Source organism: Salminus brasiliensis, chromosome 17, assembly GCF_030463535.1.
Source record: "Salminus brasiliensis chromosome 17, fSalBra1.hap2, whole genome shotgun sequence".
NCBI classification, from domain to species: Eukaryota; Metazoa; Chordata; class Actinopteri; order Characiformes; family Bryconidae; genus Salminus; species Salminus brasiliensis.
This window is the reverse complement of record NC_132894.1, coordinates 34,895,625-34,923,124: the sequence shown is the minus strand read 5'-3', so window position 1 is coordinate 34,923,124 and position 27,500 is coordinate 34,895,625. Positions and strand designations below refer to the sequence as shown.

At 43.8% G+C, this 27,500-nt stretch overlaps 1 protein-coding gene across 4 annotated transcripts in view; it reads right to left on the bottom strand.

Annotated features, from left to right (window-relative positions):
- Nucleotides 1-27,500, bottom strand: part of LOC140538073 (cell migration-inducing and hyaluronan-binding protein-like) — a 134,362-nt gene that overhangs the window by 34,434 nt on the left and 72,428 nt on the right. For all 4 annotated transcript variants that reach the window (XM_072660478.1, XM_072660477.1, XM_072660480.1 and 1 more), the window contains exons 3-11: nucleotides 25,875-26,012; nucleotides 24,436-24,574; nucleotides 23,758-23,994; nucleotides 23,123-23,302; nucleotides 17,889-17,959; nucleotides 17,057-17,152; nucleotides 14,335-14,456; nucleotides 13,350-13,497; nucleotides 7,729-7,920 (exon numbers count right to left, since the gene is read on the bottom strand). In XM_072660478.1, coding sequence (XP_072516579.1) covers nucleotides 7,729-7,920; nucleotides 13,350-13,497; nucleotides 14,335-14,456; nucleotides 17,057-17,152; nucleotides 17,889-17,959; nucleotides 23,123-23,302; nucleotides 23,758-23,994; nucleotides 24,436-24,574; nucleotides 25,875-26,012 — 1,323 coding nt within the window. The remainder of the gene's footprint in view (nucleotides 1-7,728; nucleotides 7,921-13,349; nucleotides 13,498-14,334; nucleotides 14,457-17,056; nucleotides 17,153-17,888; nucleotides 17,960-23,122; nucleotides 23,303-23,757; nucleotides 23,995-24,435; nucleotides 24,575-25,874; nucleotides 26,013-27,500) is intronic.

Here is a 27,500-nt window from a genome sequence, read left to right as displayed (position 1 = left end):
TACACAGCGAACCAACCTAAAACTAACCCCAAAAAAGCAGAGACGTCTAAAGGAGACAGAGCACAAACAAGCAGGCGTTCGGAGGCACACACTCTGCCACCAATCAGAGCCGACCTCCGCTCACCTGCAAACAGCCTGGCACAGCCAAGGACAACAAGTGTTCCTAATTACAGAGCTCTTCAGAGCCAGGAATAGACATGATTAGGTTTTAATAATCAACAGCTTGAGCATGTGTGTGTGTGTGTGTGTGTGTGTGTTTGTCTGCTGTTTTGAAGTGATGAATCACAGTGGAGGAGATTTGGAGGAGGAAGCTGTCTCAGCCCAAAATAGTTATCCACACGACAGGCAGAGTGGAGAGATGTCATATGGAGTTACGGGGTAGTCTGGAGACTTCAGGAATGAGGCTGGAAATTTCGTGTTGGAGATTTGGACTAAGATGGAGGAGGAGAGAGACAGAGAGAGGGACGGGGTGACGGGACAGACAGATTACTCGAAGGGAGAGGACAGACAGGACACACATAGTTCAGGAAGTCAGAAGTTAAGTTCTACAGTTAGTTAATCAGTTATAGCAGATTTCTCCCTTAATGACAATACAGTAGACAGACAGACAGACAGACAGATCCATAACCTGTCTGTCTGTCTATCTATCTATCTATCTATCTATCTATCTATCTGTCTGTCTGTTGAGCTATTTATCAACCCAACTAACTGATCTAGCTAGCTACATAGATAGATAGATAGATAATAGATAGATAGATAGATAGAGACAGACAGACAGACAGACAGATAGATAGATAGATAGATAGATAGATAGATAGATAGATAGATAGATAGATAGATAGATAGACAGACAGACAGACAGACAGACAGACAGGTGTAATTACACATACTAAAGTTTAGGAAAGTTGGGAATCGACACGCTGATCTGAGACTGACAGTCAGGTCAGGTTTCTCTCAGGGTCAGCCTCTCCAGGCCAGCGTTCATATGAACTCTGAAAGCCTCTCCCTCTGAATCAGGACTGCAGAGTGGAGCTTTTAGTGAAGCACAGGCCAGCTGGACAGACCACTGCCTCCCCTGCAGGTGGATCTAAGCAGGGTCTCAGAGAAATGCAGTGAAAGCATTCTTACCCCTGAGCCTGAAAGCACTCACTCTTTTCCTCCCCTTTCACAAAACGTCTGACCAGGGTCCTTCCGCTCAGTACGGTGCACCCCCCCCCCCCCCAGGCCAAAGAGCACTCACACACCACATGAGACCTCAGGCACTTTCTAATCACATTACCTTCTAATGCCCCCCCCCTCCTCCTCCAACCACCTGAATTCCTTCCATTTCACACACAAACACACACACACACACACAAACACACACACACACACACACACACACACACATACACACACACACAAGCTTCAAAACAAGGCTTTGTATTTGTATTAATGTTATTAGAGCTTCATACTGGATATTAATGTTATTAGAGCTTCATACTGGATATTAATGTTATTAGAACTTCATATTGGATATTAATGTTATTAGAGCTTCATACTGGATATTAATGTTATTAGAACTTCATATTGGATATTAATGTTATTAGAGCTTCATACTGGATATTAATGTTATTAGAGCTTCATACTGGATATTAATGTTATTAGAACTTCATATTGGATATTAATGTTATTAGAGCTTCATACTGGATATTAATGTTATTAGAGCTTCATACTGGATATTAATGATATCAGAGCTTCATACTGGATATTAATGTTATTAGAACTTCATATTGGATATTAATGTTATTAGAGCTTCATACTGGATATTAATGATATTAGAGCTTCATACTGGATATTAATGATATTACAGATTCATACTGGATATTAATGCTATTAGAGCTTCATACTGGATATTAATGTTATTAGAGCTTCATACTGGATATTAATGTTATTAAAACTTTATACTGGATATTAATGTTATTAGAGCTTCATACTGGATATTAATGTTATTAGAACTGAACAGTCAAACGTGTGCGTGTGTGTGTGTGTGTGTGTGTGTGTGTGTGTGTGTGTGTGTGTGTGTGTGTGTGTGAGAGAGAGAGAGAGAGAGAGAGAGAGAGAGAGAGAGAGAGAGAGAGAGAGAGAGAGAGAGAGGAAATCTCTCAGTCAGATTAAAGAAAGTTAAAAAAGAGGCTACGGTCACTTTTTAATCAGTTTACCTTCTGACTGCTCCACTCTGAACTGAGACTCACTTTTTTTGTTTTGTTTTTACAAAACAAGACGTTCTCCAATTTCTCTTTTTGGGTTTTCACTCAGATGCGTGAACCAAAACACACCCCAAGGGTCAAAATAAGCAATTACGGCTGTTAAAAGCCAAAGGCATGGCGGGTTCTGATGTGGAGATCAGAGGCTGTTGTGGGTTCACTCTGAGATACGAAGAATTCTCCATGAAAAGATAAAGCGTGAGCAGCCAGTCAAACAGATAAGCGCAGACCACCATTTAAAGGCAGCTTTACAGGGGACGGAACAAAACCTTCTCATCTCTCAATTTTGGAGCATTTCTATTGGTCTATTGGGAATTCTGATACAGTTTAAAGAAGAACTGCCAGATCTATATTCTGTCAAAGTGTGAAAAATTAGGCTTCATCAGTTGTAAATATATTTATCATATCATCCAAATATGATGTAATATAATGATAGTGCAGCACAGATGAATTTAAATGTTGAATAGAGAACTGGAAATGGAAATTAAGAACCCTTAAGGAACTGAGCTGTGGATGATTCTTAAAAGCTTCATACTGGATATTAATGCTATTACAGATTCATACTGGATATTAATGATATTAGAGCTTCATACTGGATATTAATGATATTAGAGCTTCATACTGGATATTAATGATATTAGAGCTTCATACTGGATATTAATGTTATTAGAGCTTTATACTGGATATTAATGTTATTAGAGCTTCATACTGGATATTAATGTTATTAGAACTTCATACTGGATATTAATGCTATTACAGATTCATACTGGATATTAATGATATTAGAGCTTCATACTGGACATTAATGCTATTACAGATTCATACTGGATATTAATGCTATTAGAGCTTCATACTGGATATGAATGATATTAGAGCTTCATACTGGATATTAATGCTATTAGAGCTTCATACTGGATATTAATGTTATTAGAGCTTCATACTGGATATTAATGCTATTAGAGCTTCATACTGGATATTAATGTTATTAGAACTTCATACTTGATATAAGAACCCTTAAGGAATTAAGCTGTGGATGATTCTTAAATGCCAAATATATTATAATAAAAACAGTGTTTAGCACATTTAGCTCATCTGTGATTAAACCGAGGCAGGTAACAAGAAATGAATAAACTGATTATTAATACTTTTCTTTAGAGTAAGGCCTGAAATACTGAATAAAACATCTAAAAGGCTGAATAAGTTACTATTGAAACATAACATGTGTTAATAGGACAGGTGAGCCTCTGAGTTCTGGTAATGTATTGGCTGTTGATGCTGAACAGGAATCAATTTGTATGGCAGAAAAGTTGTGTTTCTAGGCTCCAGTAAAAGGCAGCAGAAGGTAACTGCGCCTTGATGCCCCGATTCCAGCTCCCATTCGCTCAGACAATTACTCGGCACACTGTCCTGGGAAAGAAACGAAGGCTCATATTCAAAGGCAGGCTTGCAGCCATGAAAATGCAGGAGGAAAAGTAATGAATGCCGGAAAACTTGTTAGGACTGATGGGGATGCCAGCTTTGTGCTGATGGGTTTTGTCAGCGTCTCTGAGTCACTGCGTGTGTACAGACTCGCAAGGAGATAAGGAGAGGAAGAAAAACATGGCCCATAGTTTGGATTAGGGCTGCATCCATGCGACCGGAATAACAGTACCGCTGCTCAAAGCGCACTGAGGCGTATTAGTCAGTACCTGCACTGTTAAAAACATAAGATAGCTGAGGAACTTCAGAGGTTCTTCAGTTAGAAACTGTAGAGGAACCTCTTGAGGTGCCTCATAAGAGGTTCCTCCACAGTTTCAAATTGAAAAACCTTCAAAGGTTCTTCAAGGAACATATACTTTTAACAGAGTATACAGCGTAAACTGCTTAACCCCTTATGCTCCATGATGTTCATTACACCTTAAGGATCTGTATCTACACTGTTGAGGAACTTTTGGCGGTTCTTCAATTTGAAACTGTGGAGGAACCTCCTAAAGCACTCCTAAAGGAACCCTCAAGAAATGTTTTTTAAAGATAAATGTTTCCTTGAAGGTTCCTCAAAAAACCTACAAAGGTTCCTCCACAGCTGTATACTGAATAACCTAAAAAGGTTCCTCAAGAAACAGATAGGAGCTTTTAGAGGTTCTTGAATTTGAAACTGTGAAGGAACCTCTTAATGAACCTTCAAGAACCGTTTTATTCTAAAAGCCTTTTTTTGAAAGGTCCACAAAGCATCTCAAGAGGTTCCTCCATAGTTTCAAAAAGAAGAACCTCTAAAGGAATTTTTGCTTTTAACAGTGTATATGAGGCTGCTTAACCCCTTGTGCTCCATGAAACTTCTGGAGGTTTTTCAGTTTGAAACTGTGGAGAACCTCCTACAGCGTTTTTTCTTTTTGAAGAAAACGATTTCTGAAGGTTTCTTAAGAGGTTCCTCCACAGTTTCTAACTGAAGAGCCTCCAAAAGTTCCAAGGAGCACAAGGGGTTAAGCAGCCTCATAAACACTGTTAAAAGTATAAGAACCTTGAGGAATTGTGGAAGAACTTTTAAGGTTGAAGGTTCCTCAAAGCACCTCAAGAGGTTCCTCCATAGTTTCAAATTCAAGAACCTCCAAAAGCTCCCCAAGGGTCTTATAATTTTAACAGTGTAGTTATAGATCCTTAAGGTAATGAAAGTCATGGAGCATAAGGGGTTAAGCAGTCTCAAATACACTGTTATGAAGTATCTGTTCCTTGAGGAACTTTTGGAGGTTCTTCAGTATACAGCTGTGGAGGAACCTCTGTAGGTGCTTTGAGGAACCTTCGAGGAAACGTTTTCTTCTAAAAGCTTTTTCCTGAAGGTTACTCAGAGCACTTTAAGAGGCTGGTCAGAATGCTCTGTGATTGGTTAGAAGCTCATTTGCATGTGAGAATCGCATAGGCCGATATCACGATCATGATGAGTGGGTGAGGTATCGCACCGCCCCTGGTTTGGATGCAGAAGAACAGCGTGTTATGAAAGATGATCCCAGTTCATCTCGGGCTGAGGCAGGGAAGGGAACGGAGGGAGCCTGTGGTTTCGGGGATGGCGTGGAAACCACGCTAGCGAGGATTTGCGTGCTAATGAAAGGCAGGTAAAGCGAGAGCAGTGTTTTTGACCCAGACGCCTGGAGGGAAGAGCAATTATGGGCGTCGGTTTTCCAAACGGCTCCATCCGACAGCCGATCTGCGGGCTGATGACAGCGGACGCGTGTTTGTTTTCAGTGCTTCTTTAACCTTTTGAAATCCGAGGAATTCTAATCCTCTTAGATGGCAAAAAAACACACACACAAAAAGAGCAGCGCTCGTGGCAATGTGGGTGACTTGTGCTGAAAAACCATCGAGAGCAAACAGAAAGGCTTCAATCAGAGTGTGTGTGTGTGTGTGTGTGTGTGCTTTCCATACAAACTCTCAGCTCAGACAGAATTGCCACAATCAGATAGACACACATACTAAACTAAGTTAGAAAGTGTCTGTAATAAAGTGTGTGTGTGTGTGTGTGTGTGCTTCCATTCACCTTGTTTAATCAGACATTGCCACAATCAAACAATAAAACATATAGATTACAGCTGTCAATCAACAATTGTAGGAGGAGCCTTGAAAAAAGCATATTTTCCCATGGCCAATTTATTGGAAACACCTACTTTGTGTTTAAAGAAACCGGCCACTTTTTTAGAAACACCTCCTCTGTGCTTCCACTCACTGGCCACTTTATTAGAAACCCCTTCCTTGTTCTTTCACTCACTGGCCACTTTATTAGAAACACTTCCTTTGTGCTTTCACTCACTGGCCACTTTATTAGAAACCCCTACATTGTGCTTCCACTCACTGGCCACTTTATTAGAACCCCCAACCTCCAACTCGTCCACTTCAAAGATGTACAGGTACAGGTAGGTGTTTCCCATAAAGTGGCCAGTGAGTGGAAGCACAAGGTAGGTGTTTCTAATAAAGTGGCCAGTGAGTGGAAGCACAAGGTAGGTGTTTCTAATAAAGTGGCCAGAGTAGAGCACACACTCATATGACTCATAACAATGCTTTTTATGCAACAAGCGGAAAACTTTCCCACATTCTCTCGCCCCCTGTGGAGAGTGGACAAGGGGTCACGGTGGACCTTTTCCAAAATACGCAGGAGAGCAGATTCCGCTACACATAGCTCTGTCCGTCTTCGGCAGAATCAGAGCTTATGTCACTAAAGTGCTGAAAGCTGTTTGACTTGCTTGGCCTTAATAGATTTCTGGCACTGACGCACCGCTGTGGCGTCCAATTCCTCTAATTCCAGTTAAGCAGGGGAGAACTTCACACAGTGGTCCGACACCTCGGCTTCGGGTCGGTTCAGAAAGCTGCAACTCTGTTTACTTTCTCATAAACACTCTATTCTCTCCCCCCAAAATCTGATATCAGGCATTCCACAACGGAACATCATTTTCCTTTCAGGGTCGGGGCGGGGGGCTCCACACACAGAGCCCGACGTGACTCTGAGAGAGAGAGACGGACCCAAAATTTAGGTCAAAGAAGGGAATGTTTTATATAACTACTGCGTATAATCATCATTTTCTCCATGTGACTGCAATCGCGCTTCCCGCCCAGTCCCTCCGGGTGATCTCAGTGACCGGGAGGGTGCGAATGGAACACGCTTCCACTGACACTTATTCCATTAAAACCATTAAATCCAGTCTGTTAACTCATTTCCGTCATTCTGTCTCCACATGGTCCGGTGACGTAGCACAGCTCCAACCTCCAACTCAGCAATCACAACAGCTATGTACGTGTACTTTTGCTTAATGGCTTATTGTCCGAGAGCAGGGTCAGCCATGCTACAGCATTACTGGAGCAGAAAGGGTTAAAGGCCATCCCCAAAGGCCCAACAGTGGCAGTGCCAGCAAACCTGGGGTATTGAACCCACAACCTTGTGGTCAATAACCCAGCACTCTAAACATCAAGCTATATTTACTACAGGTAGGGGTTTCCCATTAAGTGGCCCAACAGTGGCAGTGCCAGCAAACCTGGGGTATTGAACCCACAACCTTGTGGTCAATAACCACAAGAGTATTGAACCCACAACCTTGTGGTCAATAACCCAGCATTCTAAACACCTAGCTATATTTACTGCAGGTAGGTGTTTCCCATAAAGTGGCCAATGGAGGTGTTTCTAATAAAGTGGCCAGAGTAGTGTACACGCTCATATGACTCCCACTTTCCCACATTCTCTCGCCCCCTGTGGAGAGTGCTATAGAGCCCCGCCCATTATATACAGCCCCGCCCATTCACACTAAAGCTACAAGGCCTGCTTTTTATATAAGGCCCAATACAGGGCAGCCAATCAGGTTTTTAGAAGTTTTTTGGGACACAAACCAGCACAAAGGTCACTAGTTGACCCCTAGAGAAAATAAAATCTAGCAAATGCTGAACATGGCCTTCACTCAAACCTCGTTCAGCTTCAACATGAAGCTGAGGAACATAAAGAAACAGATGAGAAATGCCAGAGACTGACCTTCTACTTTGACCTGGTTGCTGGAGCAGGTGGGACAGGGCAGGACGCTGAATTCTTCAGCCTGATGCATTGAATAGTCCGTGCTGGCCACCACCAGCCTGTCGCCCGGCCACCAGCCTTGGGCTTCGTCCGCTAGGTCCAGGATGCTGCAGTTGGAGATGATGTCTACAGAGATGGAGGCCTGTGGACGGACTTCACACGCAAAAACACACAAACAGTGTCTTGTTATTTTTAATATTGAAAATTTCATCCAGCATTAAAATAACAGTCTTTTCATACTGCACAACGACTCCCACCTCATCCATCACGGAAAAATAATAAGACTCACAAATTAAAGCTACAGGCGAGCAGAACCGCTCAGTCCACCCCTCATTTATTTCCTTTCCAGTCAAAGCAGCTATTAAATACGAGTGGAGAGGGCTGAGGGTTGAGAAGTCAGGACGTTCTGGAGAACGTCACATCACCAGACTCAAACCCCATTGAGATCTTTGGGACTGTGTTGGGAAACGTGTTAAGTAAAGTCTTTGCACCCCATATGTACTTAAGCTCCGCCCACTTAACTTAAAGTTCTATGTGCAGTGTACAACCCAGAGGAGAGCTTTCTGGTTCCCAGTTGGGACACCCATATGGGCTGTGGGTGGGTTTGTATATACTTTGTTACGGGGTCCCAGTTGGGCTTCCCAAATGGGCCTCATCATTACAGCCCACCGTATTCTCACAAGGGTCCCATATAGGCCCTATGTGCAGTGTACAACCCAGATAAGGCCCATGCCATGCTTAACCCCTCCTGGTCCTGTCGGTGCCATATCTGGGGTCAACATGAAACCAATGGGCAGAGCTTTCTGGTTCCCAGTTGGGACACCCATACGGGCCCCACATGGACATGCCAGCTGGGATATTTATAACTTAAACAGCAAAGAACAGCTTAATTACTCAGTTAATGCATTCTCCAGCAACCTCAAGGTGGAACCTTCACTTTCAGACTGGCTTGTGTTGCACAGCTCAGAATTAGGTCATCATCAGGTTCGAGCGCTGCTTATAAAAGTGCCTGTAACCGATGATACACACAGACCACCGCTAATGTCTACTTGCACTGACATTTGAAAGCCAAGATGGGAAATGAATAAAGGGGGAGGGAGGGGAAATGAGAGTTGATCTGCAGAGAAAATCATAGACCTTAATCACACAGATTGAATTTGTTGAGTAAAAGTGAGGCACAGCGCTGGCCCTGAATGAGAGCACTGGTATTATATGGTATTATATCAAAAGCTGAAGCGGAGGCAGGATGGAGTATAATACACAGCTGGTTCAGGTCCAGTTTTCTCCGGTGAGGGGAAAGTTCCTTTCTTTAATTACTGCCCTTCCCTCCCTCCTTCCCTCACGCCCTCCCTCGCGCCCTCCCTCGCCCGCTTTCTGGAGGTGGCCATAATTTGAGCTTTTGTTTGAGGCCTTTATTCATTAAAAATGCAGAAATCTACATCCTGCCGTCTTCACCTTTCTCCACGCGTCCCACGTGCTGTCATTCATGCTCGGTGTGATCAATTATCGGGTTTAGTCACAGAGAAAGCGGCGCTCCGACCCTGCGGAGCAATTCAGCACCTGAAGACCATTCGCTCATTGAGGTCCCGTACATGCAGAGATCTCGGCATGACCTTCAGTGACCTTTCAGGCCATAATTAAAAGTGGCAACTTTTGAAGCAGTTCCAGATTCCAGATATTGGAAAGTGAGAAAGGACAGTGGTCGGCAATTCTGGGTTTCCAAATACAGCTAAGGTTTACTAACAGTATGGTGGCCATTTCTAAAAAAGAGGACACTGGGGACCCAAGGGCGTCTATAGTGGTTGGGACTCAGGTAGGCCCGAGTAGGACCATGGCAGAGTGTATATTATATATTTCTATAACTACACTAATCAGCCATAACATTAACACCACCCTTTTTTGTTTGTACACTCATTGTCCATTCTATCAGCTCCACTGACCATACAGGAGCCCTTTGTAGTCCATCTGCATCTCTGCATACTTCATCAGCCTCCTTTTACCCTGATTATCAATGCCCAGGACCCCACAGGACTGACCACCACAAAGCAGACCACTGTAGTATTTGGGTTGTGGGTCATTCTCACTCGCACTACGCTCCACTATATCACTGGACACCGGCGTCTACCAGTTACATTGTGTACATACCTGTGTAACAGGTCATTTGGATAGTATGCGTCGAATCCAGCTCAGCAATTTAGCACCTAAAGACCACTTCTGATCCATGTGAGCGTGTTCTGAGACCCTAATAAGGGTCTTAATACTAAAGTTAAGCTTCGTTACCAGCCTAGACCAGGTCCTCCTTCTCACCGTGTACCTTTTCAGCATTCAGAGTAAGTAACAGATCTTCCAGGCCAATGCCACCGGTCACTCCTTCTCCAGAGGTAGCCATTATGTCAGCCTTCTGTGTGGCTAATCTGTCCATTACAAAAAGCCGGAAATCTACATCCAGCCGTGCTCTCCTTTCTCCGAACGATGGCTGGAGTAGCATTCACACACAGTGTGACCAATTAGTCATTGTGAATGAATGTGTGGAGCACTTGATGTAGCTGTGTAGCAGCTCACGCTGGCTTGGAAATAGGCTAATATTCATTAGCATTCCCAAAGTGTTCAAAGTTAGTAGCAACAGCAGCTTTAGACTCATCGGGGTCTCTGTTAATCCCCTCTCTGGGCTGGATCGCTGCTACCGGTGCACGAAACCTCTCTCCAGAACTGTGTACAGACGCTACGTGAGCCGCTACTGTACTGTATCTCTCAGCTTGTCAACAAATGCATGTGTACAGCTGTCACGTCCTAGATGCTACCCCCAATTACAGTCAGTTAAGGAAGTCCTACTCCTACACCCTTACCTATGATAAAATCCCGGTAGCACACATCCTTTCATGACCTGACTCATAAATGAGTCAATTTACCATACATGTCCAAATGTTTGTGGACACCGCTTCTAATGAATGCATTTAGCTGTCTTGGGTGCAGATAAGCAGCATAGAGGGGCTCTAGATTGAGCTGTGGCGCAGTGGAACGGTGTTCTCTGGAATGATGGGCGGTGCTCCATCCAATACTTGAGTTGGGGAGTTGGGAATGATGAGGTGGAGTGGTGGTCATCATCCAACATCCTGACCTCACTAACGCTCTTGTCGATGAGTGCAATCAAATCTTCCAATCTTCTAAGAGAAAGCCAGCCTTCTCTGAGCAGTAGAGACTCAACAATTAGCAGAATAATAATTCTAATAAGCAGGCGTCCAAATACTTTTGCCCTGTGTATTTATTCAGAAGTCACTTGTTCAAGTGGGATTTTTTTGTGGGCTGGTGTTCTGTTATGCACCGCTGATGGCACAGAGGCAAATGAGGGGAAACTCTGAAGACTCTTAACCTCACAGACCTGCTAGAGCTTTTGATGAATCCCACTCAGGCCGTTTGTAGATTTCAGGGATTGCCAAAAAGCTTTCACATCCACTTTTAACTTCGTCGGGTCTAAACCGACGAAGACCACGCCGCTAAGTGCGCGAGCTGCAGGAGTGCTGCTCACATCCGTCAGAGCTGGCCTTGGATTCCTTCCCGTTTATCAAACTCGGCTCGAGACGCTGAAAGAGCTTTTACTCCGCCGATTCCGCAGAGCTTTCATAACCTCCGACTACAGTTTCATTTGGGCAAAAATGTATTGTCAGCCCAGCAGCCCACGAGCGCTTTGAAACAAAGAATCCAGCGGTCAGTTCCAGCCTCAATCAGCAACAAAACAAGGCGAATGATACACTGCCAGCTTTATGATTTTCAATTCCCTCCCTTACCCAAAACCACAGCAAGACCATGACTCAGTCGTTTCATAACGCTCAGGCTATAGATCAGCATTAGGAGAACAGTGCGCCGTGTCAGCTCGTACCTGGCTTCCTCAGCACTGTTTGCCCCCGATCTCTGGTGATGCCCTCCGCACCAGAGGTCAGCAACTCCTGCTGCCTTCATGAGCTATTAGAATTATAGCTCAGTCGGAAACTCCATCTCACTCACTGCAAATGTCCTCCTACAGGCCAAATTTAGAGGCTGAACTGAGCTTCTTTGGCCAGGTTTGCGTTATGGAAAGTGCACAGATTTGACTTTTGGTTGAACCTTCCTTTAAAAAAGTGCACAAGAAGGTTATTTTGAACTTTTTGAACTTGTAATTACAAGTGGGAGCTCTGTAGTTTACAGTGTTTCCAACCTGTTGCTTGCTTCGGCTCTTTCTGCGGGTTTCCAGCTTCCCAATTTGTCCTGACCTTCAGTTTCCATAAAGGGTTTCAGTGGCCAGGGTTTTTCACTGATTAAGTCATTCTAGACATTTGCTTACATCTGTCACATCTGTTGGATACATTATGTTCATTATGGCTGCATTATGAGCATTTATAAGATACACGGTTTGGACAAAAGTATTGGGACGCCTTTTCGGGCATTCTTTCTTCCGAAATTAAGGCTATTAAAAAAGAGTTTCTCCTGCTTTTGTTGGAGTAACTGTCTCTAGAAGGCTTTCTACTGGATTTTGGAGCTGCACTGCTGTGAGGATTTGATTGCATTTAGTGACATGAGCACGTCAGTGAGGTCAGGATGGTATTAGGTCCTGTTCTATTGGTAGTACTTCTCTACAGGGACTAGACAAGCTGTGTGTGTGCGTGCATTTGCACATATGTGTCAGCAATTGGTGCAACTTAGTAGCTGGATGCAATCATGAAATTCTTAAAGCCCCTGGGAACAATCCTGCACTCATCAGCCCTCTCTGAGAACCTCTTTGGTCTTAATAGTCTAACGAACTTGCCTGACTGACAGCCCTCTATCTATCCTGGCGAATAAAAAAAAAAAAAGGCTGTGCTATGTTACCATGACAACGCAGATCTTTAGCGTTTACTGAGCTTCTGATATCTGCATCCAAGTTACCAGCCCATACATGGGCACAAGCTCAAGCCGCGACTGGGGCTGCCGTGTCCTTCTCTCATGTTAACAGGGGTGGTACCACCCCGTAACGCACCTACTTTCTAATGTCTTCCAAGTTCCTGACAACTTAGCACCGACTTAGAACCCGGAATTACGACTTTCTACGATCCGAACATCTCCTGAAGGCCTCATTGTTGCAAAGCCGTGCTCAGGAGGCTAAACCCGAGGCTCCAGGTACGCTTATCTCCTTATCTCTGTGGTACCGGGCACCGTGTCAACACGCTGGATGTGAGCCGGTCGCACGGGTAGCCCTGAACTCCTCACCGCCCGTGCGTGCCAAGAACTCCCAAAGCCCTGTGAGCTTTTTGTTGCCGGAGACAACGAGAGGCAGAGTGCCATACGGCAACACGAGCAGGCCGACCCAAACACGCACAGAGCGGAGCCAACTTTCCGAATCTCAGAGCGATGTAGACCATCAGCCAAGACAGGCCCGATGTCCGGGACCTGCTCACCATGCTTCTTTGCTGCCAGTATGGAGTCAACAAGCATCAAGGATTTACTACACAGCAGTTAAAATCACACACACACACACACACAGACACACACTTTTAGCAACACATGCTGGAAGGTGTCAGTCCTGGGATACAGACCCCTCGCATAAAAGGTACAATGCATTCCACACATACCGAGTTTGCCGCAGAGAAAGCGGACGCGGTAGTTGTGGCAGATTCCTTCCGGCTGGTCCTTGTTGAGACACACAAAGCCGTACTTCTTGTCGAACTTGGAGAACACCTCGCCCGTCATGTTGGCAGGGATGCCATCCAGGGTTTCAGCCTGAGGTCAGAGGAATTTGATACGTGAGAACCAGGATCTTCATGTTTAAGCTTGTATGTTTCGTCTCGGATAGCTGATAACAGGCATATGTAGAAGGATGGCCGCTAGACAGTGGAAGACTGAGAGAACTGCTGGGGAAACGTGACCTTCTCAAAGTCTTACGATGTGTGTGTGTGTGTGTGTGTGTGTGTGTGTGTGTGTGTGTGTGTGTGTATGCGTCCATCCAGGTAAGTGCAAATAGACGCAAAGCAGAGTTCGGTTGAGAAGATTATGATACTGGGGGAACTGGAGGTCTTTTAGGATATGTGTGTGTAGATATATTCACACTAAATTGACAGAAGTATTGGGACACCAGCTCATTCGTTCCCTGTTTCTTCTGAAATCAAGGGGATTAGACAAGTTTCTCCTGCTTTTGTTGGAGTAACTGTCTCTGCTGGCCAGGGAAGAAGGCTTTCTACTAGATTTTGGAGGGACATTGCTATGAGGACTTGATTGACTGCATTCAGTAATAAGGTCAGGATGCTGGATGATGATCCCCACCCCACCGCCTCATCATCCCCAACTCCCCCCAACTCATCCCAAAAGTATTGGATGGAGCACCACCACAGTTCCACTGCTCCAGGGCTTTACACCCCTCTATAAGCTGACACCTGGCATTAGGCAAGTGTGTATTCATTAGAAGGGGTGTCCACAAACATTTGGCATATAGTGTGTATTATTATTACACATAGATACCTATATATATTTCATACAGGGATATATACATATATATGGGGAACATACATATATATAAGTGTGTGTGTGTGTGTGTGTGTGTGTGTGTGTGTGTGTGTCTACCTCAATATCCAGTGGGTTGCTGCAGAGTCGCTCTGGAAAAGCTTTATGGAGGTCAGAAAGCTTCTCCCAGTCTCCAGATCCTCTCTCATCGTCGCGGTCAAACCACTCAGACCACTCAGCCTCTGAAAGCCACACACACACACAAACACAGGCTAAGGCCAATATCCAAATGCTATCACCCCTCTCGACTAGACCAACCGACAAGGTGTGTGTGTGCGCGTGTGTGTGTATATAGATATTACTCTCGTTTACATCCGCAATCTCCCAGCTTCGCCATTCTGCCTGTCTGATAGCTTTAGCGTGGGGATAATTGAAGGGCTTCCGCAGTGTATTACAGTCCGTACGTGGTACACACACCAGCAGGGACGTCTGCCTTGCTCCATCAGGATGCTTTTAACTCATCCACAATAAAACAGAATGGGCTGAAGCAGCTGCTCAATCAAAACACAATCTCCTTAACTCCTCTCTGATCGGGGCAATAACTGTGAGCAGGCCCTCACACGGGGAGGGAGGGACACTTGATTATGATTATGGGTTTTGGCAAACCTGAAAAAAGGACACCTCAGTGCACTCCAGGGTTTCTGTCTTCAGGTGTGTTGGTGTGGATTTACCTGTTAAGCACTTAAAGGAGCTATTCCAGCTGTTTAATCTGCTCTGCTGCTTTATAATAAGGTGATTTCGCAATACTGCTGCTGCTGCTCTTATTATTGAATATATGAAGTAAAAATTTGATCCTTCAAAGCCAGAAATTCATAAAATTATCTTTAACCCCTAGCCTAAAACGGCTTATTCCTAAGGTGTATTACTCAGCAACTACAGGGACTTCTGTACAAACTGTGGAGCTATTATTTGGTAATAGACGTCTGTAATAACACTTTCAGCCCGTCGGCGGAACACTGAACAAACCGCCGCATGTTTGGTTTGACAGCGTTCATCCTTATATTATAATAATTAAAAATAACATAATAATAATGTAATAATTCCAGAATATAAATCAGGAGGTCAATACAATTCTAAAATATATTTCCAATATCAAATACGGTGTGATATTATAGGTAAAATGGTATAAAACAGTGAAAAACCTTAACATTAAAGCAACTGTATGGAGAATTGGCATTATTTGCTCTTGGGCTCCCCCTATAGATGGGAAGAGAAATTTCACACTTTAAGTCACCACTAAAGGACACGTTTTTCTGGATGAGCTGGGAGAAACAGAACCGTCACTGAAAGGTAAGGAAGCATGTGGACTGATGTGGTAAATGTAATTAATATTACATTCACAGTGTTACTCAGTTCTCACAAGCGTTGCCCTACCCCACTTCTCCAAAGTTACATACTGCAGTTAGCGTGGTGCTAAGTATGTAGTAGCAGCGACAGCAGTGCTATTCCCTCAGTTATGAGTCAGTGGAGCATCAACATGATTTTAGAGCTGCTATTTTGAGGTAAAAATGTTACATAGTGTTGCTTTAATAGGCGAGTTACATATATTTATGACCAAGTTATATGCAAAATTTGATTTATTACGATATTACAATATTAGGTGTTATAATTCTTGTGTATTGTGTATATTAATTGGGTGTAGGCTTATTTCTGTCATGATTATGAATATTTTAATGTAATTATAACTAATATGACTAATTATGTAGTCAGTTACATGATAAATTACATTTACATGTGATTCACAATCATTATGGTCTTCAGTTCTGACCTTTTTTCCATGTTTGGCAGCAAACAGTGACGGAAACATGGCAGTAAGGTTAGGACTGCCTTGTTATTGTAGACAATCCAAGATTTTAGACACCACAATAACTTATTACATAATAAAATATCATAATTCAATATACAAAAAAATATCATAAATCATAAAATATCTCCTCTTCTACTTGCACATATAAACAAAAGTTCAGAATTTGCGTGAAACTATATCTGTAACAGCAACAGAATTGAGGTTTTTCTGGCGGCCCCCTAGTGGTCATTCCACTGGTATAGTAGAAATGTACTGGCTGTAAGTGTGCTTTACTGGTGTGAATTGCTGGTGCTGGCATGTTCACGCTGCCCTGTAGAATAGTGCAGCATGTGGAATCGATCCGGGGCTTCTGCGAGATACCATGTTTCACTGCTGTACTCTGTTTGTTGGATGCGCTATGTTTTTTTTGATGGGTTTACAGTGCAGTTTCAATCCATAAGAGCTTATTGTTGATTGTTGAGTGATGTGACATTTTTTTTGACACTGACAGAATACACAGCTATGATGGTTGGGCTTTGCTAGATCACCTTCATATGCATACACACGCTCATTAAACGGCCTGGGGAGTGTTATATTATCGCTGCCACTTTTTTTAGGGTTAAAGCTGCAGCACATGGAAAAATCCTCAGGTGAATACACCTCATCCGCCCTGCAAACTGAGAGCACTCAGTCTTAAAAACAGGTCTCAGTTGTGCTTTTCTTTTCTCCTGCGCTGCTGCCCTTAATTACTAGGACGTGTGTTAATTATTCAGCTACATCTAAGATGAAAAAGAGGGAGGAAAATGATGGTTTATATACCAGTAATTATCATACAGACTGGCAGCATCAAACAGTTCTGGAGGGCGAAGTGGGCCGCAGGGCTGGGCGATAGATGTGCTGAGGTGCAGGAGGATAGAAGAGAGGGCGGATGTGCTGGAGAGACTGCGGAGGGTGGAGGGGTGGAGTGGCAGAGTGTGTGCTGAAGGAGGTATTTACCCTGAACCCACTGGCTCAAAGTGGTGATGGTGAAATGCTCTCCATAGCCGGAGTGGAAGGATCGGATACTTCTGGCTTCCGAAGACGCCTTGGTTCCTGCGTTTCACACACACACACACACACACACACACACGAGAGAGAGAGAGATCAAACATTAATTGTTACATCTTCCTATTTATGATTTGGCCAATTTATTAGAAACCCCTGGGTGTTTCTGAGCGAAAGCACAAGATAGTTTCTGATCAAGTGGCCAGCAAGTGGAAGCACAGGGTAGGTGTTTCTAATAAAGTGTCCAGTGACTGGAAGCATAAGGTAGGTGTTTCTAATAAAGTGGCCAGTGAGTGAAAACACAAGGTTGGTGTTTCCAATAAAGTGGGCAGTGTTTGGAAGCACATTGTAGGTGTTTCTAATAAAGTGGCCAGTGTTTGGAAGCACATTGTAGTTGTTTCTAATAAAGTGGCCAGTGTTTGGAAGCATAAGGTAGGTGTTTCTAATAAAGTGGCCAGTGTTTGAAAGCACAATGTAGGTGTTTCTAATAAAGTGCCCAGTGTTTGAAAGCATAAGGTAGGTGTTTCTAATAAAGTGGCCAGTGTTCGGAAGCACAAGGTAGGTGTTTCAATTAAAGTGGCCAGTAAGTGAAAACACAAAGTAGGTGTTTCTAATAAAGTGGCCAGTGACTGGAAGCATAAGGTAGGTGTTTCAATTAAAGTGGCCAGTGAGTGAAAACACAAAGTAGGTGTTTCTAATAAAGTGGCCAGGGAGTTTTTGATCATTAGTGTAAAGGTACTTCCTCTTGGTGGAATGTTTTTGTTTCCTGCTTTTGGAGCTTCACCTTGATAAACGGCGTGATCCTCCACTGCTGAGGATGCGTCTCCTTTCACTGTAATAAAACTCCATGGATGCCTGCAGACAGACAGCGAGAGAGAGGAGGGTGGACAGAAGAGGAAGGGAGGGGAGACAGATGAATAACAAGGACACAAAGATCTAATGATGCAAAGCACCACTCTTCTTTTTTTCTTTTTTGTTGCCCTTGGTCATCATGGCAGTCTGCAGCTTTGCTTCCTGAGTGAATGTTATACGAGGAACCTCGATAACATGATTAAACTGTAAGACTACAGTCCGCTCTCCTATCGCTGTAACGTTATACTGAACCCTGCCTTCACATCCATCCTCACACAGCTTTTGCTCTGTGAGAGTGAGTTAGCAGAATTTAAGCCAATGACTGTGGAAAGCGTGGACGCCGTAGCTCCGTTACCCTCCTTTCTATAGAAATTAAGCCAAATCTGCAGCCACTCGCTGTCTTCAAACCCAGACTGTAGACCCTACCTCTTCTGAGAGTACTCAGGCGAAGAGAAGAGTACTAGGGTCTCTATATTAACTTGTGTTTGGTAGAGTCTAAACTTAGAGGATCTTTAAATTTTAGTCTATTTAAACTAGCTGAGGTTATTCTTAAGTAAACGCTCTGGATAAGAGCGTCTGCTAAATGCCGTAAATGTAAATGTAAATGTAGACCTGCCCCCTTCTCCCAGACCAAGCCTTGGGTATCCCAGACCGCCTTCACTGAGCTTCCAGTGCGGAAGCAGAGCAGATTTCCCCCAGGATTCCCAGTTTGAACAGTACTAAACAGAAAGGACACCATGCAGGTCTTGCAGATGACCCCTCTATTACAGCCAATGCTGTCTGTCAATCACTTCATTCCTAAGTGTAGCACCGCCTTCTTATGATAGAGCAGAGTAAGGGTTAAAAACTGATTTCTGGGGGAAAATTAAAAATGGTTGTGTCCAAAGTAAGAAAAAGATTTTAGTCCTTTGGTCCTCAGCATACCAGTGTCCATGCTGCTGACCAGAGCATCCAAAACCACACCACATGCTGGTTTTACTGGTGGCCAGTTAAGGTGGTCTGCACTGTTTTAGCTGCAAACCAGGAGCACGAGGGGCTTTGCCCTTAATAAAAAAAAAGAAAACACAGCGAATAAACAGAGGTCAGAGCCGAGGGACGAGGGCCGACTGCAGAGCAGCAGAGAGAGACAGAGACGGATGGACAGACGGCCGGTTATTCTGGAAGAAGAGGCTGTGAGTGAGATGTCTCGTCTAGACAAACATTCTGACGTGCTGCTCCGTAATCGATGTTGACATAAGACGTGACGGGCGGCCCGCAGCTCTCTCCGGACGGACAGACGGGGTAATTACAGTCGGACAGTTTCCATCAAGACTCTGCTGCGAACGGCCCGTCCTCAGAGAGGCAGGCAGGACGACGCTGGCATCAGCACGACTCAGCTCTTCAGCCGAGCCAGGCTGAGAACCAAGACTGCCAGACCCCCCCAACCCATAGAAATAGGGGTACAAAGAGAGAGGAGGAAGGGGAGAGAGAGAGGAAGGAATAGAAAGAGAGAGAAAGAAAGAGAGAGACAGAAAGAAAGAGAGAGAGAGAAAGCAGAAGGCCAATGCTCCAGTGTGTGTACCCCACCACCCCCCACCCACACACACACACCTTCTCTGAGGAATGCTGTATTGAAAGGCGCTGGTAAACAGATGTAAATTGGTTCTTGGAATTGGACTGCAGAGCCGAGCAGAATTTTTGTTAGTGCAGAATTATTGCATATTACAGCGCTCCGTCTCTCTCACCGCACATCATGCCCCATCCTCAAACACTCGCTTTGGTGGTGGTGGTAGTGTGGAATTGTGGTGGCGGTGTGGTGGTGTGGAGGTGGTAGTGTGGTAGTGTGGTGGTGTTAGTGGTGGTGTGGAGGTGGTAGTGTGGTGGTGGTGGGGTGGAGGTGGTAGTGTGGTAGTGTGGTGGTGGTAGTGGTGGTGTGGAGGTCATAAAGTGATAGTGTGGTGGTGGTGTGGTGGTGGTAGTGGTAGTGGTGTGCGGTGGTAGTGGTGGTGTGGAGGTGGTAGTGGTGGTGTGGAGGTGGTAGTGTGGTAGTGTGGTGGTAGAGTGGTTGTGGTGGTGGTGTGGTGGTGGTAGTGGTGGTGTGGAGGTGGTAGTGTGGTGGTGGTAGTGGTAGTGGTGTGGCGGTGGTAGTGGTGGTGGTAGTGGTAGTGGTGTGCGGTGGTAGTGGTGGTGTGGAGGTGGTAGTGGTGGTGTGGAGGTGGTAGTGGTGGTGTGGAGGTGGTAGTGTGGTAGTGTGGTGGTAGAGTGGTTGTGGTGGTGGTGTGGTGGTGGTAGTGGTGGTGTGGAGGTGGTAGTGTGGTGGTGGTAGTGGTAGTGGTGTGGCGGTGGTAGTGGTGGTGGTAGTGTGGTGGTGTGGAGGTGGTAGTGGTGGTGTGGTGGTGGTAGTGTGGCTGTGTATTGCCAATAGAATAAGACTCCTCAGCATTGCTCCGCCTCCTAAATCTAGCAGAAAGCCTTCCTCCCTGGACAGTAGAGACAGCTCCTCCAACAAAAGCAGGACACACTCCCTGTAATACCCTTTGATTTCATTAGAAACAATGACGGAGCAGCTGTCCCAATACTTTTGTCCATTTATCGTGTGTGGTTAGGGATGCTGTGCAGCTAGCGGGTTTCCACTAGGCAGCTAACTGCACCTGTCAGAGATGCGCTGAGGCTCCAGTACCAGCAGGCATGCTTACATAAGTAGCTGCCTCAGCTTTGACCCGGCAGAGCATCCAGCATAACAGCAGAACACAGATTCACATTCAGCTACGTTCCGCTGACAACGTTCTGGAGGCTAGAACAAAGTTCTCCACCATCGAGTCTGCTTTCAGCCTGCCAGGAGGCCGGGCCGTATCTGCTGTGCCTCCGTCTTACTGTCACGGCACTCCACGGTTCCTGAAAGTCCTCGATAGCGAAGTCCTTCTGCCAGCTTTGTTTCCTGTGCTTTTGTGAGGCTGTCGCCGGCGATGAAGCTACGAAAACATGCTCGGATTTGCTCTGTCAAAACCCAACGTCGTACAAATCAAGAGGGGGGATTTCTGGCAGAGGAGCTAGCGAGAGCGAGAGCGTCTTTCAGCATGAGATAAATGAGGTCTAGTGGTTCTTGAGTGGGGAAGTGGAGGCCCTGGATCAGTCTGGATGAGCTCTAAAAACCATCTGCTTCAATTTCTGAAGCACGTTCGCATGGAAATCATGGATTTGTTGCTGATTGAGGAGCAGCTGCTCTGCGATTTCTGATGCCGGCCTTGGAACGCCGTCTCCAAGCCCATCATGCCATTAGTAATTATTGGAGGGAATGGAGAGCCGGTTTCAAATCAACAGTTACAGGAGACTTATTGCAACACCTGTTAAAGGAGGCGCCTCCTGGAAGCCGTCATGAAGAATTCTTGGGTTCCTGCCAGGAGCAACTGACTCCGGCCAAATGCTAACGTCCAAAATTTGGCCAAAACACGACGAGACAAACTGCATCGGATTTCTCCAACACCTGATCTTCTGAGAGCGTCCTCAGGCTAATGCTATATTGGAGCATGTGGTCCGCGCAATGCTAATTGGTTCCTATGGCTACATTAGCCTTGTAGCTCCAGTGAGCAACTAACTACTTCTTAATAAGACCTTTCTGATGTTATTAGGCTTTGTATTTGCTGATGGAAGCTGTTGTCCTGATTTAGCATTGGAGAGTTTTTAACGAGTTTGCTAATTAGATTACTTGATTGATATGTTGTTGTCTTGCTGCTTGATGCTGGCTTGGCTATTAAACCGACAAATAAATAATTAATAAAGCACTAATGAGTAATAGGGGATTAGGATGTGTCCTGACCTGTAATTCACATTCAAGTGGGTAGTGATTTGAATCCAGTATGAATCTGTGGGTTAATGTTTTTACAGTTTTATAGCAAAACATGACTTTTTGATTTTAGTCCGGTATGAATCTTTAGTGTTTCTAGTTCTTACAATCTTCGAGTAATATTTGTGGAGTGATTTTGATCCAGTATGAATCTACAGTGTATGTAGATTATACAGTCTGGCAGTTATAAATGTACTGCAATTGTAATCCAGTATGAATCTGTGTTGGGTTTAGCTTTTATACAGTCTGGCAGTAATAACTGTGGATTGATTTTAATCCAGTGTGAATCTTCAGTGTTTATAGTTCTTACTTTCAGACAATAATAAGTGAAGTGATTTTAATCCAGTATGAATTTGCAGTGTTTGTAGTTTTTGTAGTCTGGCAGTTATAAATGTATGGCAATTGTAATCCAGTATGAATCTGTGTTGTGTTTAGCTTTTATACAGTCTGGCAGTAATAATTGTGGAGTGATTTTGATCCAGTATGAATCTCCAGTGTTTATAGTTCTTACTTTCAGACAATAATAAGTGGAGTGATTTTAATCCAGTGTGAATCTGCAGTGTTTGTGGTTCCTGCATTCAAACAGCAATAATTGTGGAGTGATTTTAATCCAGTATGAATCTACAGTGTGTGTACTTATACAGTCTAGAAGTAACTGCTGTGGAGTGATTTTGATCCAGTGTGAATCTTCAGTGTTTGTAGTTTTTACAGTATGGCAGTTATAACTATACTGCAATTGTAATCCAGTATGAATTTCTGTTGTGTGTATCTTATACAGTCAGACAATAATTGCTGTGGATTGATTTTAATCCAGTATGAATCTTCAGTGTTTGCAGTTTTTACAATCTGACAGTTATAAATGTGCTGCATTTTTTTATCCAGTATGATTCTGATCCAGTGTGAATCTTCAGTGTTTATAGTTCTTACTTTCAGACAGTAATACGGTTTATTCCAGTATGAATCTGCTGTGTTTGTAGTTTATACAAACTAACAGTTATAACTGTACTGCAATTGTAATCCAGTATGCATTTCTGTTGTGTTTAGCTTTCATCTAGTCTAACATTAATCCCTATGGAGTAACTTTCCTCCAGTATGAATCTGCATTTGGTGTTTTTGTTACTGGGTGTGTCCTGTGGCTTAAAGCTGACAAGAACACCCAGGCTATGACCTTTCAGTTGGCCTGATCTGTGGGAAATTTGGAAAAATCTTTATCTTACAGCAATCGTCCAATCAAACGCTGACAGATACGCTGAAGCAGCTCCAGCAGTGTTTAAGAAAACCACAGGGTGTTTTTTAGCACTTGAACAGTGCCATCTTTGCACACCTGCCAAAGCGTAGCATACCTGAAACCAAGCCGGTGGAAGTGACGGCTGCCCAGCTTGACCAGAGCCTTCCTGGCTGTGTCCTCCAGGTTGTTGGACCCTTCATCGTTCACCACCATGGCCAAAATCTGACCATCCTCCACTGCCTCCACGTACTGCGCCAGCCTTCTGCTTTCATCCTTACTGCGGTATGTGTCAAACCTATAAACACACACACACACACACACACACACACACACACACACACACACACACAGACAAGTGGGTCAGAGAGGTAAATCATCATCTGGCCTCAGAAATGTCTGGAAGCCACCAAACATTCCGGGCGAATTTGAGCATGTAAAATTGTTTTGAGGACACTGAAAGGTCAGGTCACTCGTCTCTCTGATGAAAATCATTTCAGATCAATGATTTGCGGCGTCCTCAGTCAGGACGCCGTCTTTGTTTTGACAGCCAGTTCATAACTTCTGTTTCCTGTTTTAATTCCAAGCACATATTAAATCGTTCTTCACTTTAAAAGGAAATGCGGAGATAATTAACTGCAGTCCATTATAAAGCAAAACCACATCCATTATAAATCAATGCCAAACAAACTGCACAAGTTTAATGACCTAGAGGCTCCGCCTCCTTCTGGAAAAGCAGGGAATCACACCGACCTATCAGAGTGGAGCACCTCTCCGGTCTTAGGCTCGATGACATGGACGATGATGCCCCTGTTGCCCCAGCTCCGCTCAAACTGGTAGCTGTTCTCGTTGCCTTCTCCAGGGTGGAGAGTCTTGTTCAGGAAGGTCCAGGACAGCTTCTTCTGCCCATGAATCTCCAGCGTTCCACCGGTCCCCACGCCAATGTACTTTCGCCCAAAGTAACTGTGTTCCTCATCACTGTCGTCAGACCTGTTTTGGGTTCACATGATCAAGATCTCATTAAAAAATTCTGATGCCTGGTCTTGGAGAACCCTCCGGCCCTGCATAGTGTAGGGGGGTGGAACCTGGGCTAGGTGGTATGGTTCCAGGTGGGTATGGGCTCTGAGTGGGTTTGTATATCTGTTGTTACTGGGACCCAGTTGGGCTTCCCAAATGGGCCCCATCGTTACAGCCCACCCTAAACCCATATGGGTCCCATCTTTAAGGGCCCATGTGCCCATGTTTAACACCTCCTTGTCCCATCACTGACCTTGGCGGGCATCCATATGTGGGGCTAACATGGTTGCCCAGACAGGGATTAAGCCTAGTCATTTGTTTGTGCTTGTTTGTTTGTTTAGGCCTAATCCAGGCCTGGGAAATGGGGAATTTTTGTGTATTTTGTGTGTAGTTGCTATAAAGCTGTGTAGTTACCTTCCATAGAGGGTGATGGTGAGGTTCCCTTTATATGGACAGTCAGCACTCCCGATGTGAAGCTCGCCTTTGTTGCCAATCAGAATGTGTTTGGCTCTCAGTACTATGGGCTGGTTGGTATCCGCAATCACAAGCTTTCCTACACGGGGGAAAAATACATATGCAATGTATATATCTTCGTATTTTGTGTGTAAACGTTATTGTTTAAAGTTTATGCTATACTGCCAATGCCACTGGCAGCAGCACAACCTCAAAATCATGCTTCACTGTTGGCAAGGTCTTCTTTACATGAAATGCAGTTCCTTCTTTTCTCCATTATACCTTTGCTGATGGTGGTCAAAAACATATCTGGCTTCTCCAGATGTTCTGTAGCACTTGATATGGTCACAGATGAGGTTTCCTTCTAATGACCATTCTATGAACTATGTCTGTGCAAGCAAAGCTGCACAGTAGAGCAGTGCACTTCTTGACTACTACCATCCAGGTTCTTGGCGGTCAAATAAGGGCTTGATTTGCCTTTCTTATTAACAATTCTCTCAGAGAGTTTTCTTGGTCGTCCAGATCTCATCTTGAATTCCACTGAACTGTCATTTCTTCATTACACTACAATGCAGACATGTGGTCTGAAAGCGCTTGGCTATCTTTTTAAAGCCTTCAGTTGAGCCTATGTTTGAGAAATGTTAGTACAAGTGCAACTTATGTGCAGCATTGCACAAAAGCCTAATATCTTGATTTTTTGACGTTTTTAATTTTTTGACATAATGCCAATCTGGTGTGAAAATTCCATGATGAGCGAACCAATAGAAATGCTCCAAAATGACTTACATTAAATGACATTGACTTCCATTGAAAGTTAAGAAGAGAATTGTCTTCTTAGCCATTTTGGAGATAACAGGTTTTTGCATATATATGTATAAATAGATATAAATAAATGTTTGGGCCCCTTTTGGGCCATATAACACTATACTATGTATATTATACACATTATTGTAGTGTTTTATAGTATTATAGTATATTATTAAATAATAACATACAGTGTTATGTAATAATAATAATAGAAATAATAATAATAATAATAATAATAATAATAATAATAATAACAATAATAATAATAATAATAATAATAATAATAATAATAATAATAATTCAGTATAAAACACAATAACACTGTTCACCCAAAAAAACGCTCATACTGTGCAAAAACAACCAGGAACTTCTACTTTACTGCCCTGAGGCTGCAGCGTTACCCCAGACACCCTCTTCACTGGTGGGGGAGGTACGTAGGGAATCCCCTCACCAGCTCAGTGATCTATGCCTGGAGGTGTCAGAGAGATTCATGCATGTGTGCCACATTACTGTCAGGCTGAGTTTATCAGCACTGTAAATCCTCAGTGCTGGATCAGACAGAGGGCTGGTCGGGGGGAGGGGGGGGGTTGTACCTCCGTTCAGTATTTCGATGGAGTGGACGGTGGCTGAAGAGGTCAGGAGCACTTTGCGGCCATAACCGATGGTAACATGGTGGGCTTCACTAAAGCCAGGTGTCCAGGGCTGCAGGCCAGGAATCTTATCTGGACAAACTAAAAACACACACACACACACACACACACACACACAAACAAACCAGTAGTTTGTTTAAAAGGTGAAACACAGCATAAGTCAACTAATGTCATTTAAAATTTTACTTTTTAAAATCTGAACCATCAAATAATTGCCAGAAAGTTATAATTATTTATAACTGGAGTGTTTATTTGCTTATTATTATTTATTATTAATTATTTAAATGTAATAATTATTTAATTAAACAAACTAAAACATATAGAACAAAAAACTTACCTTAAAAATGACTCTGTAATGTATGTAAATCTATATGTATGTATTATTATGGCGCATGCAGTGCATAGATAATCCACCAGGGGCAGCTTATCACGTCTTTATAATTAATATATAAATATAATTTGCATAATTAACTATTTAATAATCACAATGATATTGTAGAGGTCTCTAAAACTCAAATACACTACATGGACAAAAGTATTGGGACACCTGCTCATTCATTATTTCTTCTGAAATCAAGAGTATTAAAAGAGCTGATCCTGCTTTTGTTGGAGTAACTGTCTCTACTGTCCAGAGAGGAAGACTCTAGATCTTGGAGGAGGAGCATTGCTGTGAGGATTTGACTGAATTCAGCAACAAGAGCGATAGTAAGGTCAGGATGTTGGATGATGATCACCACCACTCCTCAAGAATGGAGCACCACCAAGTTCCACTGCTCCACAGCTCAATGCAGGGGGGCTCTATACCCCTCTAGCCCATGCCTATGGTTCCAATAGGTTCATGATGTTTATTATCTGCTCCAGGGAGTCCTGTTCTATTGGCAGTACTCAGTACTCTCTACAGCAACTTAAAGTAGCTGAATGTATTCATTAGAAGAGGTGTCCACAAACATATGGACATACAGTGTGCGTGTTAATTATGATACTCTTGGCTTTAATGGGTTAAGTAGGACTCAGATGCACAAAACTGCAGTTTAGTGAAAAATGCACGATTCAAATACAGCATGAGTCAACTAATTTAATCAAGAGATTGCACACACACACACACACACACACACACACACACACCAATTAGTCACTGAATAAGTATTCTGTGAGTGCTTTAACACACTGCAGCCAAAACAAGAACACACAGCGCTGCTTATGTCCCTCGTCACGCGAGAGTCAAATGAACATTTCTTATTTCGTCTTAAAGCAGATATTTATTGGTCCGAGTTCGGTGTGCAAGGACTCGGTGTCCAGCGCCGGCTCTGAGGTCAGGATTACGCGGCCTGTGGTGCCGGACTAGCAGAGGACACGGCTTTAATTAATCAGCGATTAAGATCACAGTTATTACAGCTATTAAACTCATAAGCTACAGGCATCCCAGCTATTTGAGCTATGATGGGTTTTGGTGGACCTTTCTCTGGAATGGTGACCTAAACCAAGCAGGGTGGAGGACCCTTGGGAGGGCGGGTACACACATTCCCACACACACACACACACACACATACACATACATAAACAACATAC